This window comes from Petaurus breviceps, unplaced genomic scaffold, assembly GCF_028583685.1.
Source record: "Petaurus breviceps papuanus isolate PSGF00001 unplaced genomic scaffold, PetGlider_PUasm1.0 178, whole genome shotgun sequence".
Classification (NCBI taxonomy): Eukaryota; Metazoa; Chordata; class Mammalia; order Diprotodontia; family Petauridae; genus Petaurus; species Petaurus breviceps.
This window is the reverse complement of record NW_027185777.1, coordinates 31,194,096-31,212,900: the sequence shown is the minus strand read 5'-3', so window position 1 is coordinate 31,212,900 and position 18,805 is coordinate 31,194,096. Positions and strand designations below refer to the sequence as shown.

General features: G+C 34.8%; 2 protein-coding genes across 3 annotated transcripts in view; one reads left to right on the top strand and one right to left on the bottom strand.

The window, feature by feature from the left end:
- The window catches only part of PFKP (phosphofructokinase, platelet), a 90,241-nt gene extending 77,130 nt beyond the window's left edge, over positions 1-13,111 (top strand). For both annotated transcript variants that reach the window (XM_069086534.1, XM_069086533.1), the window contains 6 exons: positions 792-956; positions 3,106-3,167; positions 5,479-5,590; positions 7,050-7,149; positions 9,657-9,762; positions 12,443-13,111. In XM_069086534.1, coding sequence (XP_068942635.1) covers positions 792-956; positions 3,106-3,167; positions 5,479-5,590; positions 7,050-7,149; positions 9,657-9,762; positions 12,443-12,584 — 687 coding nt within the window. In that variant the 3' untranslated portion in view covers positions 12,585-13,111. The remainder of the gene's footprint in view (positions 1-791; positions 957-3,105; positions 3,168-5,478; positions 5,591-7,049; positions 7,150-9,656; positions 9,763-12,442) is intronic.
- Positions 13,112-14,468: 1,357 nt separating this feature from the next.
- The window catches only part of PITRM1 (pitrilysin metallopeptidase 1), a 42,380-nt gene continuing 38,043 nt past the window's right edge, over positions 14,469-18,805 (bottom strand). The window contains exons 24-27 of the mRNA XM_069086532.1: positions 16,597-16,722; positions 15,934-16,079; positions 15,142-15,244; positions 14,469-14,944 (exon numbers count right to left, since the gene is read on the bottom strand). Of these exons, the coding sequence (XP_068942633.1) occupies positions 14,851-14,944; positions 15,142-15,244; positions 15,934-16,079; positions 16,597-16,722 (469 nt within the window). The 3' untranslated portion in view covers positions 14,469-14,850. The remainder of the gene's footprint in view (positions 14,945-15,141; positions 15,245-15,933; positions 16,080-16,596; positions 16,723-18,805) is intronic.

The following is an 18,805-nucleotide window of genomic DNA, read 5'->3' as shown; positions in this document are numbered from 1 at the left end:
GAGGTAGAAAATGATTGACTAATTCTCCTTATTAACATTCTGCATTAAGTATAGTATAGTACAATAAAAACTGAACTAGGTTATGAGGGGGAAAAAGATTCATACCAAAGTATTAACTTGAACACAAATTCTCATGGAAGATAGGGAAGGGAGAATGTATGCTTCATCATGGAACTGGATTACTGAAAGTCTGGAAGACTTTCTTTTTATGGTTATTAAATATAAAGCTAACACACTGAGATTAACTGGCACAACTAATTGCTAGCTGTGATAAAAGTATTCATGGTCAAACATTCCAGAAATAGATTCAGAACTACCAGAGCTCTGAGAACATACTGAATTTAAAATTTTATATATATATACATATATATGTGATTTGTACATGTACAAATGAAGAAATGAAAATAACAAAGTAAGCCATGCCACAGAATAGGTGACCAGAACTTTAATATTCAACATTTTGCTGTAAGCAATAGGAGTAGCCCCAACTGCCTACAAATACTAACCCTGATGCTAACTCCTCTTTTTTATACTGGTAATTCTCATAAACTGCAGGCTCAGGTAATTGTAAAGAAATTGTAAAAAGCTGTAGGGAAGGTAAGGAATTTCTAGGAAGAAGAACTTGTGCCCATCAGTGGGCAAGCAGAACTATTAGTTTTGAAGAGCATGAAATATTAAAACAATTTTAAAAGTTCAAAATGCTAACAAGGTGGCTATTGCTACACATAATTACTCAATGTAAAGGAGTAACTCATTCAGAAACCCTAATTAACACCTCATCTTATGAACAGACCTGTGATCGAATCAAGCAATCAGCTAGTGGAACCAAGAGGCGGGTCTTCATCATCGAGACAATGGGTGGCTACTGTGGATATCTGGCCAGCATGGGTGGCCTTTCTGCTGGAGCTGATATAGCATATATTTTTGAAGAACAGTTTGACATCCGAGAACTACAGGTATGTAGCAGTTTTAAGCGACATGGACTTCTTTTATTTCATGTATGTGTGTGTAGTATTGGCGGAGATAAGGGGAGGTGATGAGGAATAAGTAAAGCTTTTCAGGATCTACTCGCTTCTGGAAAAAAACCTGAGAGCCCTTAGTCTATCTCCATTGAAAAATCTCGTCTATAACAATATGTAATTCTCCAAGTCCATACCCTTCTGTTATAGTAAAGTCATATAAAGTCATAAAGCGCCCTCTGGTGGTTCACTCTGAATCCTCCACACAAGGATTTCCTTCCACCCACAGACCCATAAGAAAAGGAAGGGGTCTTATCAAGATCAGGACAAGGTTGGTCTCTAAATATCTACCACTGGATCTTACAGAGTCTCCCTACCGGCTTAATCTTTAATTACATAGCAAGAACCAGATCATACCCATCAGGTAACTTTTTTACTTTACTACAGAGGAATAAAAGGATAATAGAATTAGAGGAAGTGAGACTCTATTTGGGAAATAAAAAGAGCCCAGGAGGCAGGGACAACCCAAAATGAATTTTGCAATGTCATAATAAAACTCTGTTCTATGGTCATGAGTTAGATATATAGTATAGTCTTGTTCATATTCCACTTTCCACCCTCTCTCTTCTAAACTGCAACTTGAGTAGTATATAAGTAATAGTATAATGATTCATGTGCCCCCAAAGCCTTACACATTTAATACATTTAATTTAATTTACATTTAATAGACAATGAATTCAGTTTCAGTAGCATTAATATCACAGAAATCTGTTCACCCTTGGTCTTTATTAAACCAAATATAGTATCAAATTGGCAGTGGGGGAAAAATAGGTTACAGGGAATGTATTCTATAGTTCAAATTCTTGACTTTATAATAGACAGAGGGAATATAGTTGTATAGTTTGTACTTCTGATTCTCCAGTTAGGTACTTGAAAGATGAATTTACTCACCAACTCTGAAACTAAAGCTTGAATTTTTAGCTTTCCTCTGATAATCAGGCTATTTATTTTACAGGACTCTGTAAAAGAAAAAAAAATATTTCCGATTACATGCACATTATTAAACTATTGACTTGAGAACCATCATAACAGATAGACTAATCTCCATTTTTAAATCCTTATGAACATAGAATTAAATGTTTAGAACATACATGGATATATACAAACTCATGTTTTAATCTGAAGAAAATGATTTCTCAAATTATAGAATCCTTCCCCTTACAGCCAAAAGTCTTTAAGAAGATATTTTTATTTACTTATTAAACTAATAATATGAAGACACTTGCATAAAAAAATCATTTAGAAGTCTCATGCATAAGTGAAACAAGGTAGTTTTATGATTTTATTTTGTTAAAATAGAAATAGGTGGGGAAGAAAAAATGAATAGAAGAAAATGGGCAAACTTTAAAATTACTGTTTTATTCTAGTTGTATAAAGCAAATACTTATACCATGGTCACATGTGTTACTTTAATACAAGGTACTGGCTGACTGCTTCCTGATTAAAAAAAAAAACTAATCATATTTGTGGAACAATGGAAAGAATTCTAGATGTGGAATCAAAGGATGTGTATTCAAATTCTGCTTCTTATTCTCCCAATTTGTTACTTCGAGGAGGTCATTTATCCCCCTGGAAGCTCCCAATTCCTCATCTGTTTTATAAGAGACTTGGAGTAGATTGCTCCCACGTCCTATCCAGCTAGTCTGAGCTATGATTTAGCTCCAGACTTGAGGATGATAACACCCATTACTCATCTAAAATCAAGGTAAAAAACCTATGGCAAATGAGGGATAAGATTTCAGGATTGGAGGCATTAATTCATGAAATGTATGAACTGTTTTTAAGATAACATTTGGCCCTATCAGAAATCATGTAGCAGGCAGTTACAAATGGAACAGTATAGTGAGTGCCAGTACTGATATTCCGTGCACTCTGAGAGTTCCAAAATAATATTTTGATGTAGAAAGACAGGAAGATGAATGACAAATGAATAAGAATGTTTTAAGTTACAGATTATTAAGTAAATTCAAGTGTTACATCAGTTTTCTTCTTCTAGCACTGACTTGGACTATAGAAATTAAGTAATTATTTACTTGATGGTACATTAACCAGATACTTATGAGAGGTTATTTTTTCCCCCTTCTAGGCTAACGTGGAACATTTGACAGAGAAAATGAAGACTAGCATACAACGAGGACTGGTGCTCAGGTACTCAAAGGTTATTTCTAGAGATTTGGGCTTTAAGCTCTTTGAAAAATAACTTGTAAAATGCCAGTGGTTGGATAGAGTTTGATCACCTAAGATCTAGCCTTCACTAAGTCCTATTTCATTGCTTCATCATTGTATGTACAAGTGATGTTGGGTTTATGAATGCTACTCCAGCAGAATATAGGCCTTGGTAGGTTCTACCATGCTGGAAAGGTTTTGAGAACAGCGTTGGCTCAGGATCATTTCCTGACAAAAAAGGGCAATAAGGCAGGGTTATACTTTTATACAAAAGTACTAACCATTTCCCATATCCACAAGAACAAAATAGCATTAAAAACACCACAGCAGGGGCGGCTAGCTGGCGCAGTAAGTAGAGCACTGGCCCTGGAGTCAGGAGGACCCGGGTTCTGGCCTTAGACACTTAACACCCACACAAAAAAACTGGCCATGTAACCTTGGGCAAGTTACTTAACCCCAATTGCTTTAAAAAAAAAAATGACAGTCAACAACAAATCTAATTGTGAAGCAGAGCAATATGGGAGTGAAGAGCAACTCTTTTCATATTATACTTCACCTGTAAAATGTTTCAACAGTATTGCTTCACAAAACAAATAGCATAAAGAAAACTCTTAGGGAAAGACAACTATATAAAATCATCTAAGGATATTTAAAGTTGAAGCCAGAAGGACAACAGAATGAAAAATGGAAAAGATCTGCAGTGATATTAACATACATTTTATCAAGAACACATGAGGCATCAGTTTTGCATGCTAACATCATAGTCCTACATGTGCTTATAGAAGAAGTATCTCTGAAGTTATATGAGATAGGCAACATGGCTAGACTAGACCAAGTAACAAAGAGGACATTTGTGCTGAAGTGACATAATTTTGAAAGCACTGATTTTCAAGGTTTCTGAGAGGCACAGAGTGAGTGGGTGTGGGGGAGCAGGAGAAAAACTACTTAGCCATTACTAACTTCAAAAAGGTGATCAAGAGAAAAACAGTGACTACCAACCCATATCTTTCTCATCTGCTTAAAAGTTGATAATAATCTGCACATGCATCATGGTATTTATGTTTCCCATGGGTATGAGAAGGGAACAGGACAGTTTTTGCAAATTTTCCATAGTAAACACTATCTTTTGCCATCTCACAATCGACTAAAAAGTTGAGAATACAAAATATTACAATGCTTACTGCTTATTGACTAGAAAAAAAAGAAAAATTATTCAATAAAGCCAAACAGTTTATTTAAAGCTCCTCAAAAGAGGTGTGTCCCATCTGTGAACCAAAAAATTTCTTGAAAGATAACTAATAACCTTGTTTAATTACCTGTAGGCATTGTGGCATGCAACTGGGGGGCATATGGAAACCAATGGTGTATGCCATTCTCATGGAGATCCATCCAGCACATAGTCCCACCCAAGTTGAAGGGGCATTTTCTATAGATGAAGAGGTCCTATCTATGGTCTCATTTATAGAAGACATTGTTTTGCTAACATAAGAACCTTTAACATTGTTAAGGCTTTGTGTGTATATATATATATATATATAGTCACTCAAAATACTGGTCTAACTACTCTCACAGAAAAACCAAGGCTCTCAATAAATATTTGTTGACTGATGACAGGCATCTGTTGTCCAGAATATGCTGGGCAGGTATATGGAAAACCTAAATAATATCGTCACAGAAAGCTATGATTGAAAAAGATGGGCTGGTAACATGTCAAGGGGATATATGCGACTGCTTGATCCACTGATATCCTCACATTGAGAAAAGAAGGAAAGTCCCTATTTTGGGAAACTTAAAAGGACGGTTGTCCAGGATAGGTTGCAGTATACATCCTTGTGCAGTATATGCACATTGATGAAATCAGATTTATTGCGGTAAAGTCCTTTTTAGTTCTGCAACTCCTTGAATTTTTTATTCTTCATTGTGACTTTTGGAGATTATATCTAAAAGTGTGCAACATGATAGCAAAGCAGCTGTTCATTTGCATATAATTTGTCACTGCATAGGTAATTTTTTAGATAAGAACTTTATTAGGGTGACTTAATTTTTCTTTTTTCTCATAGTTACAGTAATTGATCCAAAAATGTTTTCTCAGAATTTGGAAGCATATGGCAAAGTCAAAGAAAAACAAGTGATGAACTGGGTGATAGGGAAGAGCAGGAACCTTTGCCAGGTCCCTAGGAGTCCCTGGACTATACTTTGAGGAACTATCCTCTAGAGATGAGCAGTAAATTGTAGAGATACTTTAAATCTTAGTATCTGGTAAACCAGCTGGACTGTTTTCCATTTATTTTAGAAATGAGAACTGTAATGAAAATTATACCACTGATTTCATTTATCAACTCTATTCTGAGGAAGGAAAAGGAGTATTTGATTGCAGAAAGAATGTCTTGGGTCACATGCAACAGGTAAGATGACTACAATACCTTGGATTTGTTTGTTGATAACAAATCTTATAACTTTGCAAAACAGGGTTTAGGTAATTATCCAGATAATTTAAGCAAAGTGGTTCTTTCTCAGACTTAAAAGCATCTAGTCTGATGTTTGTTTTTTTTTTCTTCAGATTTATGCCATTTTTTACCTATCAAAAATAAATATCCAAAATAATAAATAAAACTAGGTCTGAAATATTTTCTGTATCTTAAAACTAGGTCTGAAATATTTTCTGTATCTTACAACTAAAGCACATGGATAGTTGGCTTTTTTTACCTCAAGTATACTTGGAATTCATTCATTTGAACTCTTTGGTATGGGAAGAGATAAGTTACTACCCTAAATATTTTTTGTTTGCATTTCTTCCTAAACATGTATATCAAGCATCAAACTGCATTGGGAACAATAACATCAATTCCCATTATTTAAGTGGAAAATAAACTGATACATGTCTTCTTTAAGAAGGGTATTGTTGGGGCCGTTAGGTGGTGCAGTGAATAGAGTACTGGCCCTGGAGTCAGGAGAACCCGAGTTCAAATCCGGCCTCAGATACTTGACACACTTACTAGCCATGTGACTTTGGGCAAATCACTTAACCCCAATTGCCCTCCAAAAAGCAAAAATGAAAATAAATTTTAAATAAAAGGGTATTATTTCAGACAATTAAGTTTAAGTAATTTAAACTGGAATGTAACATGAATGATTCCTATATAACAACTATTTTAAAAACCATGTAGGTTCGTTATAGTTAATATCAAAATCATTTATTTTCTAAAACCTCAGGTTAAGTTCATAAGTTATTTTACCTTGTGGACTTAAAGCTTCCATAGTATAAAATCCCTATAAAATTTTATGATCTCTTTTTTGAGAAAGTATGAGGAATCACTAGCTAATTTTCCCAATAATTTCACAAGAATCTCCCAAAGTGTGGCAAGACTGTCAAAATGTGGAGGTATATTTATGTAGTTCTGGGGCATAAAAAGAAACAGAGAGCCAGGATTTTAGGGAAACAATCTGGAAAGCCTGTTAAATCAACAAACATTTATTAAGTATTATTTCTTAACTCATATTATGTATATTATATATGTGTATGTACATATGCAATATATATTCTAATGAGAGAAATAAGAAGTGCACATACAGGGTACAATTGATTGAAAAGACAAAAGTAACCAGGCACAGTCTGTGCTAGTTCCTGCTCTTTAGCTAGCATGTCTTGTTCATACTAGGTGTTCCAATGTTTATCTGTCAATGCTGTTTTTTTCTTTCATATGACCTGTCATCTCACTCTCAAAAAACATAGATAAGTAAACTTTTTATAAATTTGAGCTCTTTCAAGGAAAAGCACTTACAAAAAAATTCTCTAATTAAAATAGCATATCATTCTTTAATGAGGAGAAAGCCTAAAATCCATGTCACTTTGAACTCCAATAGGGTGGAGCACCTTCTCCATTTGATAGAAACTTTGGAACAAAAATTTCTGCCAAAGCTATTCAATGGATTTCATTTAAACTGAAGGAAAGCTATCGAAAAGGTATGTTAGTACTCTTTTAATGGTTGAGAAGCAAGTTGCTAACTCTCTATTAAATAGATTTATAGAATGCCTGCTACTTGAATGGTTTCATTTCACATTGACAACCTATGTGGTATAATTTTAATCATGAATATTGATACTTATGTTTTACTGGTTTGTTGTTTTATTGAGGAGAATGTCTGTTTCAAGTAACTTTAGTAGTATTTTTTAATATCCCTTCATTTTTTCCCTTGTTAACATAGATACTACTCTGCATACATTTAATTCTATATGCATTAATCATAGTTAAAATTATCATTTCTGTTTTATTTCTCTGGTGGCCTCATGGAATACAGAAGAAGGTAACATTTGTTTTCTTTAAGCTGTTTTATTTTGCTGTTTTTAAGTCTCTTGATTTGCAATCCTTCGTTACATTTCTCTGCACATAAATAATAATAATAAAATGACAGGACTGGAAGATAATGTCTAGTCCATTCCCCTGCTTCTAAACAGGTCCTTCAACACAAACCTCCTCTATATTTCTCCATAGGAGGTTCTATAATATTTATCGATTGACTCATTTTAGGCTTTTATGACATTCATCATAAGAAACTTCATACTCCTATCTTACCAAAATACCTCTTGCTGCAATTTAAAACCCTTATTTTTCTATTCAATGCTCAACAGTGCAGAGATTCTCATACCCACTTATACAACAGCTCCTAAATGCTGATGTGCTTTGTTTTATACAAGTAAATTTTACTTTTATAAAAAAGATACATTTCAAATGCACTATTGGCATTGTATTCTTAAAATCATCCTTTTACAAAGTAAATAATTAATGACTAAATGATTTTCATGCATTGATTTCACTTAAAGAAATCCATATTTCCAATTAAGTCTTTACTTGTTGAGCTTGCAAATCTACCTTAAAAAATTTTGCTCATAAAAGGATTTTCAACCTTTATAAGCAAACAGCATTCTTCTAATCCACAGTTCTTCACCATCTTTCTAGATGTAGAACTTCAAATTGCCAATGGAAGTGACTGACATACCTTCCTACTATATACATGGGAGAAGGCAGTGGTATGAGGATTCCTCTATTTCTAAGTACTCAATGTGTAAACTGGGTAGAGGAAAAGTCTACAATTTTTTTTTTAAGATTCAAAGTGATACAAATCTAAATAGTAAATACCTGACAGGTAGAGGAATGGCTCTAGACATTTTCCCCAGATATTGCCTCATGACCTTCCTATGTAAATATCCTTCCCATATACTTTTCCATTCCTGCTGAATCTCACATTAATAAGCATATCATACTTATATAAAATCACATTTTCATTTTGCAAAGATGAAGCTTTTCTCACAAGGTCTGAATGTATAACTTGAATTTGATGTTTTCACTGGTACTAACAGGAAATTTTCTCAAATTAAGCCTTTTTTTTTAACCATTCCAATCAATTCTGCTGCCATTGTTGTTGCTTTTTACATCTTAAATGACAGATTATCTAGATTTAAAATTTTAATTTATTTAGTGTTCATTCATTTCCATAAGATTTTGAGTTCCAAATTTTCTTCCCATCTCTCCCCCCGATCCCAAAGTGGCCTGCATTCTGATTACCCCTTCCCCCACTCAGACCTTCCTTTTATCATGCTCTCCCTCATCCTCTTCCTCACATTATTTAGATTTAAAAGCTATGTCATAGCTCAATTTTGATAAAACTGAACATTTTGCAGAGGAAGGGAGAAAAAAATACAACTCAATTCCAAGAAACATATAAAAGGCTGAGTCTTCAACTTTAAAAAATAGGCATCTTTCTCTGATAGGAAATACAGGGGTGGGGGTCGCAGTCCTCCAGAAATTAAAAAATCATCAGAATGCACACTAATTAGGGAACTTTTGAAATAGAAAGGATTCATACCACTCAATTCAGATATCTCTTCCTACCTAGGGGAAAATTGTAGCCAATATGACAAGGCCTCTCTCCCCTCCAAGAATTACTTCTCAAGAGTAAGGAGCATCAGACAAGAACGACAGGTTTCTTAGGGCAGCTAGTGGTGCAGTGAGTAAAACACCAGCCGTGGAGTCAGCAGGACCCGAGTTCAAATTTGACCTCAGACATGTGACACTAGTTGTGTTACCTTGGGCAAGTCACTTAACCCCAATTACCTAGCCTTCCTCCCTCCAAAAAGATAAAAAAAAAAAGACAGGTTTCTTAAACAGTCTCACCAAGCCTTTTTTTCTTCTTTGCTCTGAGAGCTACAAGGTAGTAAACCGACAAGAATATAACTATTTCTCCCTAACACTGTAGCAATTGGAGAAGGTAGAAGGACCCTAATGAGAGTCAGAAGGATATATGTCTTTTGTTATCATCAATAATTCCTATGCCAGATAGCTTGAACTTACCAGCATAACCCAAGCCTAAAGATCTCCTTTTTATATCCCACCACACTTTTGAGGTCTCATTGCCTACTGAATCAATATTATAATGAGTTATTTTTACACACTTGTTTTGTTCCTTTTATAGGAAAAGTATTTGCCAACAGTGATGATTCAGTTTGTCTGCTAGGAATGCGCACACGGACTCTTCTTTTCCAACCTGTGGCTCAACTAAAGGATCAGACAGATTTTGTGTAAGTAAATAACCTCCACTAAGGTTGTCCCAAGGCAATGTATTATCACAGTTTCAAAAGCTATGCCAAGCTAAGTGGAAGTTAAACAAACCTAGAAAGATTAAGTATAGTTTCAAGTAGACCATGCTTGTTATTCAAGGAATACCTCTGCTAAGTACAGAGAAGCCTTATCACCATAAATTTGGCCAGTAGGTAATGAATGGTTTGGCAAGTGACCTATAGATTTCCATAGTAACAGGAAAAAATCAAACGGCAGTCAACAAATAATTAACAAACTAATAAATTAAACGTCTGTTGCAGACACAAAAGCAAAAATTTGTCTACTGAGAGAGACTACCTGGAAATAATTACCTGAATAAAAGATATATTTAGAAAAAAATCAAGTTAGATAGCATTTCAAACTGTATAAATGCTAGTTATTGTTATCTATCTAGATAAACTGAGGGGAAAAGCGCTAGAAGCTTTAGGAATCTGTAAAGGCCTCCTGCAGAACGTAGGATTTGAACTGAGTGTTGAAGAAAGCATGAGACAGCCAATACAAAGTTGCAGAGTTGGGAGATGGTGATGTTTTCAAGAAAACTGCAAAGAGGACAGGGTAGGTGGACTACAAGAGTCTACAGAAGGGAGTAAGGCATATGAAGTATGGAAAGGTAGGAGAAGCCAAGGTATGAAGAGTCTTAAATGACAGTTTTTTGTGTGATCTCAGAGGTTCAAAGAAGAGAACAGGTTTAAGAATCATGTAGTTCTTAAATTAACATTTATAAATAGTCTAATGGTCTTTATCCAATGGTACAGTACAAGAATAATGAGCCACCATTTGTATGAGTTTCTTGGTATAAGTAACTAAAATCAGAAGACATACAAGTTGTAGGTGAATGAGAGTTCATGGATTCTCCTAAGGTAGGCAAAATAAGGGAGTATCAGAATTAGTTTCATCATGCACTCCCAAAACAACTAGAAACATTACTGTGTAGGGCACTTGGTCACCTTGTGTTACGATTGTAATTAAGGTGTCATCTGAACATCTCTTAAAAAGGTGAAGAACTTGACAAGATCCTCAAAACTAAGTCGTCATAGACTTTATATACTGACTTCATTGCAAAGGTGGGCACAGGGTTATAAATATGGTTCTGGATCAGGAAAGAAGAGAGACTTCCCAAACTCTGTAGCCTTTATAGGAGCTTCATACTTGTGCTCTCCTTGAGGGCAGCAGATTCTTTTTCATTTTTTCTTTCCATTTCTAGCACCATACACTCAAATATTTGTGTGATTGGACTGAGGGTTAAATGAGTCTGAAGTCAATTTGGCATGAGATCCAGCTAAACCAGGTCATCCTGAGAACATCTAAGACAAGAAACAAGATATGAAATGGGTCAACTACTGGCCTCACTATGGTGATCTAGTTTTATCAGCAATGATAGTGCCCCCACATTTGATTTTTTTGCCACCCAGTACCTGATGTGAAGAAGTTGTAGTGGCCCTTAAGAAGTTGTAATCAGGAAAAACAATTAGACTTGACCAAACACATAAAGAAGAAGTCTGTAGTAAAACTAACAATTTTAAAACATACAGGCATTGATTTTCCAGATCTGAGACATTGCAAAGGAATGGGGAGAAGAATTAGATTTTAAGTTTTTTTTTTTTATTTACTATAAAGCAAGTAACTCATGAGAGTATTCTGATGAAAACATAAGTTAGATTTTATAATTTTTAAATGACTGAAAGGACATAAGATCCCTCTCTGCTGATTTCAAAATTTCCATAAAATCCAGGTGTAAGGTATCTCCTACATGGAATATTAAAATCATATGAGATTCTGTGATACAACCACAAAGAACTGCTTAATGATCCACTGACTAGCAACATTAAATAAGGCTTGAGAGTTAAATTCAAAATTCAGTAATAAAAGGGAGATTCCCTTTAAGTGTTGATGATCTGCTGTTTGTGTATGATTTTGTGACAAATGAACTGAGACCAGGAAAACATGCAGTCTGCTAACCAAAGATGGACAATGAAGCAGGACAGTGGAAAGCTGCACTGTGCTTTTGCTACTCGCAGGCTATTTAGTGCTCAAAGGCTCATCTTAGTCTCCTGGTTATACTATGTGGGCTTTTGAACACCATAATGTCAGAATCAAATTTCAGCATGTGAAAGGTAATGGAAAAAGCATGGTGGGTGCAACATGCATTAGATTACTAACAGGGATGTTAAGACATGATTAAGTTTCACATTTTCTAGTCATTCGTTTAGATAAGAAGAGAAGAGCTATACTACCCATGAGAATCACCAGGGAACGTCAATGTGCTTGGGAAATCCCTTGAAAGAGATTTATAGAAAGAATTGAAGCCTTTCACAGAATTACAAAATGTGAACAGTTTTACCATCTGTACTGATGGATCCAGTCTGACCAAATTTGACAAAATATGCCACCCAGGTTAAGAAATTAAAGCTCAAAATTAAATACATATAACATTTTTTTATGGAGCATGATTTCCAGAGAGATAAAAGAATTGCTAAATGGCCCGTAAATGAACTGTTTCCAGAAAATTTGCTCCCCTTTAATTTGAATGTCTGTGTCACAAAGAAAATATTTATCTTCCATGAGGCAGAGAAAAATCATAATCTGATAGAATATAGGATTAGAAATGGTGTAAACTGCTTTCTTCCCTTACCCCAACAGGCACAGAATTCCCAAAGAACAATGGTGGTTGAAACTACGACCTTTGATGAAAATTTTGGCCAAGTACAAAATCAGTTATGATGTTTCTGATTCAGGTCTGTTTGAACATGTACCTGGCTGCAGCTTGCAAACTGACAGTTAACTCTCAACATATAGTCATGTAGAGTCACATTGTGTGTCTGTAATGATGCTTTAGAATTTTTTGGTCACTGCTGTTTTTTGTAACACTTAAGTTATTGTATCAGCACTTTATGCAAAATAAGGAATAGGTTGCCATTTTTTTCTGTATTGTGTTAGATATTAAATACTCCAATCACTAACTACAAAGTACCAATTATCAATATCACTCATTTACTGCTTACCTAATGATCCTTACAAATAAATAATTCAAATGCAAAATAATGAATATACTATGGAGTAAATCTCTTATGTACTTTGTATCAAAACTGTTATTTCTAGCTAGAATATGTAGATGTGTTTTGTTTCAAGCTAATGGTGTGTATATAAAGTGGAATTAAAATTTAATATTACGATCATAATTTTATGTTTGTAAAAAATAAGCTTAAAAAACCTCAAACAGGCTTGGTTACATGAGTGAAAAATCACTTAGCTACAAATCTACAGTATTATCACTTCTCAGAAGACAATAAAAAAAAAGTTAATACTGAATCTATGGTTATAAGTACAGTCACTTCAAAGAATAACTGAAAATTTGCTATGTTCCATGTTTTTATCAATTGCCAGACAATACTCAGGTTGGATATGTAACATTTGAAAAAAAAAAAAAGTTGGGATTTTTCTTGCTCTCAGAGAGAAATTGTTGGTCACAATTTTGAGTGGTTCACAGATGGGAAGTGTTTAAGTCCTGACTTAGGAGAACATTGTAGAGTAGGGGAAAAATCAGCCTATGGCGTAGCAGCCTTGAAGTATGGAGAAAAAGGAACCTTTTTATTTTAATCAAAGGCCTGTGAAAAGGCAACAACGAGTCCTCTTGCCCCTCCCCTCCAAAAAGAAAACCTCCCTTAAATCAAGAGGGAACACAAAATTTTACTAAACAAATAAAATTTATTTGAGGCCTAGATTATGATCAGTTAAGGAAGACAAAGAAAAGGAAAAGTACACAATGGGGAAAAGGAGAAAGTATATGAAAGTGGGAATTAGGAGATCTTGGTTGTAGTTATTTTCCAAGTTGCATGATTTGGGGCAAGTGACTTAACCACTTAAAGTTTGGCCCAGTTTTTTCACTTATGAGAGATGGAGTAGATGCTTTTTAATGACAACTCTAAACTGATATGACTCTTAGCAGTGCCAGGAGAATGAGATAAGAACAGGTAGGGAAAGATGAAAATAAATTAATTTTATGAGAACTTTGCCCACCATTGCCTATCAGGGTAGAAAATTATCCAAACTAAAGGTCTACTATTGCAACTGATTTGTTGACATAGGCACTGATAGTAAGCTTTTATTTGTGCTCGTTATTCCTAAGGTTAGCTCAGTATTCCTCAGAGGAGGGTGGAGAAAAGAGAAGGATCCCTAAACTCCTTCAATACTCTGCTGCTATTCCTTCAAAATAACAGTGGAGTGGAGAGGTTTAGCATTTTGTAGAGAGTAAAAGAAGGTTTTAGAAGACTCCACTCATTCCACAAACAAAGGGGTTTGTTTAAATATCTTGTTAACTACCATATAATTTATTTCCTTTGTAACACTATGCATCTTATTTATTTTGATTTTATTAACACAAGAAGCAGCAGTTAACTTCTATTTCCATAAAAATGCCTGAAGAATATTATAAAGATATCCAAAGAAGATAATCAAATAGAGACTCATCTAAGTCAGCTCTCCACCTTTTCTAGAAGCCACTCACTTTAACTCAATATTTGGATATGAAGGGAGCAGATTGAGGGAGAAAAGGAAACAAATCTACTGGTTAATTAGCCCTGGGTGAAACAAATGAGATGCTGTATTTTAGTTTACTCTCATTCTCATCAAAACAGTGCTGAAAATAGATAACCAATGCACATCTGGGTCAGATTCCTGTTTTTATTTCTAAAAGTGACAGCTGTTTAAAGTTGACATACCAATTGAGGACCTAGAGAGTGAAATAAAAACACTGCTCTTGAAGTTAAAAAAATATATAGTTTATACATTTTTAAAGTTAGTTATAATCCTTTCAATTAGGCCATTATATTACACAATCACTATTGTTCCTTCATGATTGACAAGAGTTTTTGTCCTCAGTGTCCTCTGATATAATTAAGTTCTGAATATGAGACAGTGTACATGATAAAAATTTTGCACAAAAGTTATTAATGATTCTGACCCATTAGAGTAATTTTAGGTTATGGGTAATAATTAAAGAACCTACTTAATATACATCCAATTTAGCTCTGAGACTTTTTTGTAACTAATTATCTTATTACCCATGATGGGTCTTTATCAATGTTCGTGTTATCTGGTCCGAGTATTGCTAATCCTCGCGTGCTCTGCCCAATTCTGAGGTACCTGAAATAAAAAGAGATGCAATCTCTTAGTACTCACCCATGCAAGTGTTTAAGAGAGGCAACTCTAACCATTATTTTAACAAAAATATCATTCATGTAATGAAAACTGTTTTAAATTCTTATTTTCACTGAATGGAACCAATAGTTTTTTATCTGAAAGGAAATCACATGCAGAATAATTTTAAAAAACATACTCACTTATTGCTAACATTAATAAGTTCTTCATGACTAACACCAAAGAGTTGTTCTCTGTGTGCCTGCTTCATCTCATGTGAAAGGCCATATAAGAACCGGTCCATTCCTGAAAATAAAACCAAATTTCAAAAAATAACATTTAGCCAGAGCAATAGCATGTCTCATACTTAACAAAGAAATGACAGAATCCAGAATCCAAAAGGAGAAGAGCCATTTTTAAATTTAAAGTTTAGCTTTATCAATCAACAAATGTTTATTAAACACCTATAGATTAGGCAGGTGGCATGGTAAAGAGAGGGCTGGTCTTGGAATTAGGAAGATTCAACTTCCTGAGTTCAAATCTGGCCTCAGACACTAGCTCTGTGACCCTGGGCCAATCAAATAACCCTGTCTGCCTCAGTTTCCTCATCTGTAAAATGAGCCGGAGAAGGCAATGGCAAACCACTCCAGTATCTTTGCCAAGAAAACCCCAGATAGAGTCACGAAAAGTTGGACATGACTGAATGATAACTAGGTCAGGCAATGAGAATACAAATGAAGAGAATGAACTTCCCTATCCTGAAGAAGTTGTAATGTCTAATAGATATAGGTTGCTATAATCAAAAATCTTGCTTTGTAGGATGAAAGAAGGGAATGCAAACTTTTTATAATGTCCCAAATGAAAAACATGTTTTGCTACCTGGAAAAACTATATTAAACGAACAACTGTTTTCTAGTATTTTACCTGATAGTCGGCAAAGTCTGTGACTCTTGTTAGAAATGTTTCATCAAACACACACACCACTTTCCTCTTACCTTTGTCTGAAGGTGCAACTGGAGCGTCTACAACTGAAAAAACGGAAAGTTTTGCTTCTTCAATATCCGTCTCTGTGAATTTTCCAGATTTGGCCCAATTGACTGCTTTTTCAAAAGACTGGAGAGTCTGTATTGAATTTGGATCCCTAAATAATTTGATTGAAAAAAAAATGTTTTACACATAAAATTTAGATAATGAATGGCTATAATTTGGTTACTCCTTCTTCAAGAGCCATGTCTGTCTGCACTCACACTATCAGACTGCAACCTTAGAAGTCCATTTTCACAAGAGGTGCTGTGGCCGAAAGGATCACACCTGACCAAACTTTTAGTGATGTCTGACCTTCTGCCACTGGGAAGAGCTTGTGCTCCACTTGTTCCTCTGGGAACCCAGGGAGGCAATAAGACATCAGAGCAGACCTTTAGGGGAAGGATTGTCATTGAGAAGTAAACTACGCTTCCAAAGTCCTACACTATGTGACATGGTATTAGATAAGCAGTCTATTTTTTAAAAAGTAGTTTTTAATGAAATTCAAAAAATCTCTTCATTTTATCAATGTGAGAGGGATCTGAAACAGATAAAACTACAAGACCAATACTCCATCCACTGCCACATCTCTATAAATGACCATTATGTAATGTACATATGTCAGAGCAATTTACCTATAGGAGTAAAAGGTGAATATTCCATTACTGCTGAGTTTAGCACCTCCACCATATGCACCACCTTTCTCTCTAATTTCTGTATGTAAGAACTTGGCAGTCATCAAACGTGCAAGGATCCTAAGTCTGTTAAAAAAAAAAAAAGGTAAAATATATAGAATGTATTTTAAAATTTTCAACATAGGGGGTTAGGGATTAGACCTGTGTGATTTCATTGGTATAAAAGACTTACAGATGAGGCTACACCTTTGCTAAAACTAACAGTTTTAGATAATTGCCCCAGGGAACCAAGAGGCAAAGTCTTGACAACATCACACATGAGAGACTAGATATAAAGCCAGGTCTCCCTGATTCCAAAGCCAATTCTCTATTCACTGCCATGCTGTCTTTTACCATTTCAAGATTAATTAATTTTAATTCTTGCTATTAACGATATATATACATATAGATATAGATATATGATACTAAAAAATTGCAGAGATCCTATGCGTGACTGTAAACATGGTGATCCAATCATTATGTGAAACTAGTTTTGTTCAGTTCACCAGAAAAGGACTGTGTTTTATTATGTGCTGAGAGGGTTCAGTTCAGTATTCAGTTTAACAAAAATAACTTACTATGTAAAAGGCATAACATAATGTCAGGTGCTAAGGATATGAAGACATAAGACAAACAGTTCTTGACCTCAAGAAACTTGCATCATATTGGGAAGATCCAAGATACAAATGGAGGAGTAAATATAAATAACATGAAAGGAACTAAATACCTGGGAGGAGATGACACCTAAGCTGAACCTTGAAGGAAGACTAGGATTCTTGTGAAAGACAGAGGTGAGGAAGTACATGATAGATGGGACATTGCTTAAGGAAATGAACAGATGTCAAAGACAGATGTAAAATCTGGGAAACAGCTAGCAAGCCACTTTGGATGGACTGATGAGTGCACAAAGAGATTAGGTATATGAACTAGATCTGTAATTTAACTGGTATAGGAAACTGCAGGGTAGCACCTTCTCTGCTAATTAGTCTTAGAACAAGTGCTTTTAATGGAGGGGTGAAGGAATGGGAAGATGAAAGGGTTCATAAATAGATTTCAGGGGATCCATGAATTTGGATGGGAAGAAAAAAACATTTTTTTTCTTCCAAATGATTAACCTTTTATTTAGTAAGGTAGCAATTTTAAATCATTTCCCAATTGCATGGCCTGCAATCTGCTCTAGAGTCATTATGATTGGCTCTCTGACTCATTATAATTGTGCATGTCAGTATGCCTTTGAAGTACAGTACTGATTCTCTTAGTATCAAACGACTAAATGTTTTACCAGTTGGTTGTCTGTACTTTGTTGAGAGTAACATTAAAAATGTAAAGGAAACAACATTTGTAGCACTGCTTTTGTTCGAACCCTTGCGAATGGGAAAAAAAAAACCACACCTTTAATCTCACTAACCCCTCTATTCCTTTGTAGTCCTGTGTATTTTATCTTATACATCCATAGATGCCTTTTGCAGACAGCAAAACAGTCCATTACACCAAGAGGAGTTTTATTTTATTGTGAGGACACTACGAAGCCAATGAAAGCTTTGGAGTATGAGCACGATATGGACACATCTCTACCTTGAGAAGACTTTTGGGAACTACATAGAGGATAGAAAGGAAAGAACAAGACAAAATTGGAGGCAGCCATGCTGACTTGAAATACACTATATCCCCACTGTTTCTGCTTCTCTGGGCTAAATATTCCCATTCCTTTACCTGCTCCTCATACGGACTGGTTTTCTTCCTCTGTATACACTCTAGCTTATCATCTTTTCTGAAATATGACACTAAGAACTAAACAGTGCTTTAAGGAAAAAAGTATAGCAGGATGGAGCATGAAATAACATTACCTTTCTTGACTGCCAAATTACATTATTAACTAATATAGAGCACGCAATAAAGTAAAACAAGAAATAAAAAAAAATTTGTCTGGTCTAATCTTCCCCATCTTGTATCTGATAAGACTTTTTTGAACCCAATCACAAAATTCTACAATTATCTTTATTATATGACTACTTTTTGAACTAATTATATTATCATCTAGTCAAATGCCTAAATAAAGTACATCTTAGGGTACTGAAAGAAACAAAGATTTAAGGAGCTTTTGTCAGTGGTCTCTTTAAAAGACTGTGAATGTGAGAAATACTGAAGAACTGGATAAAAATTAAATGTT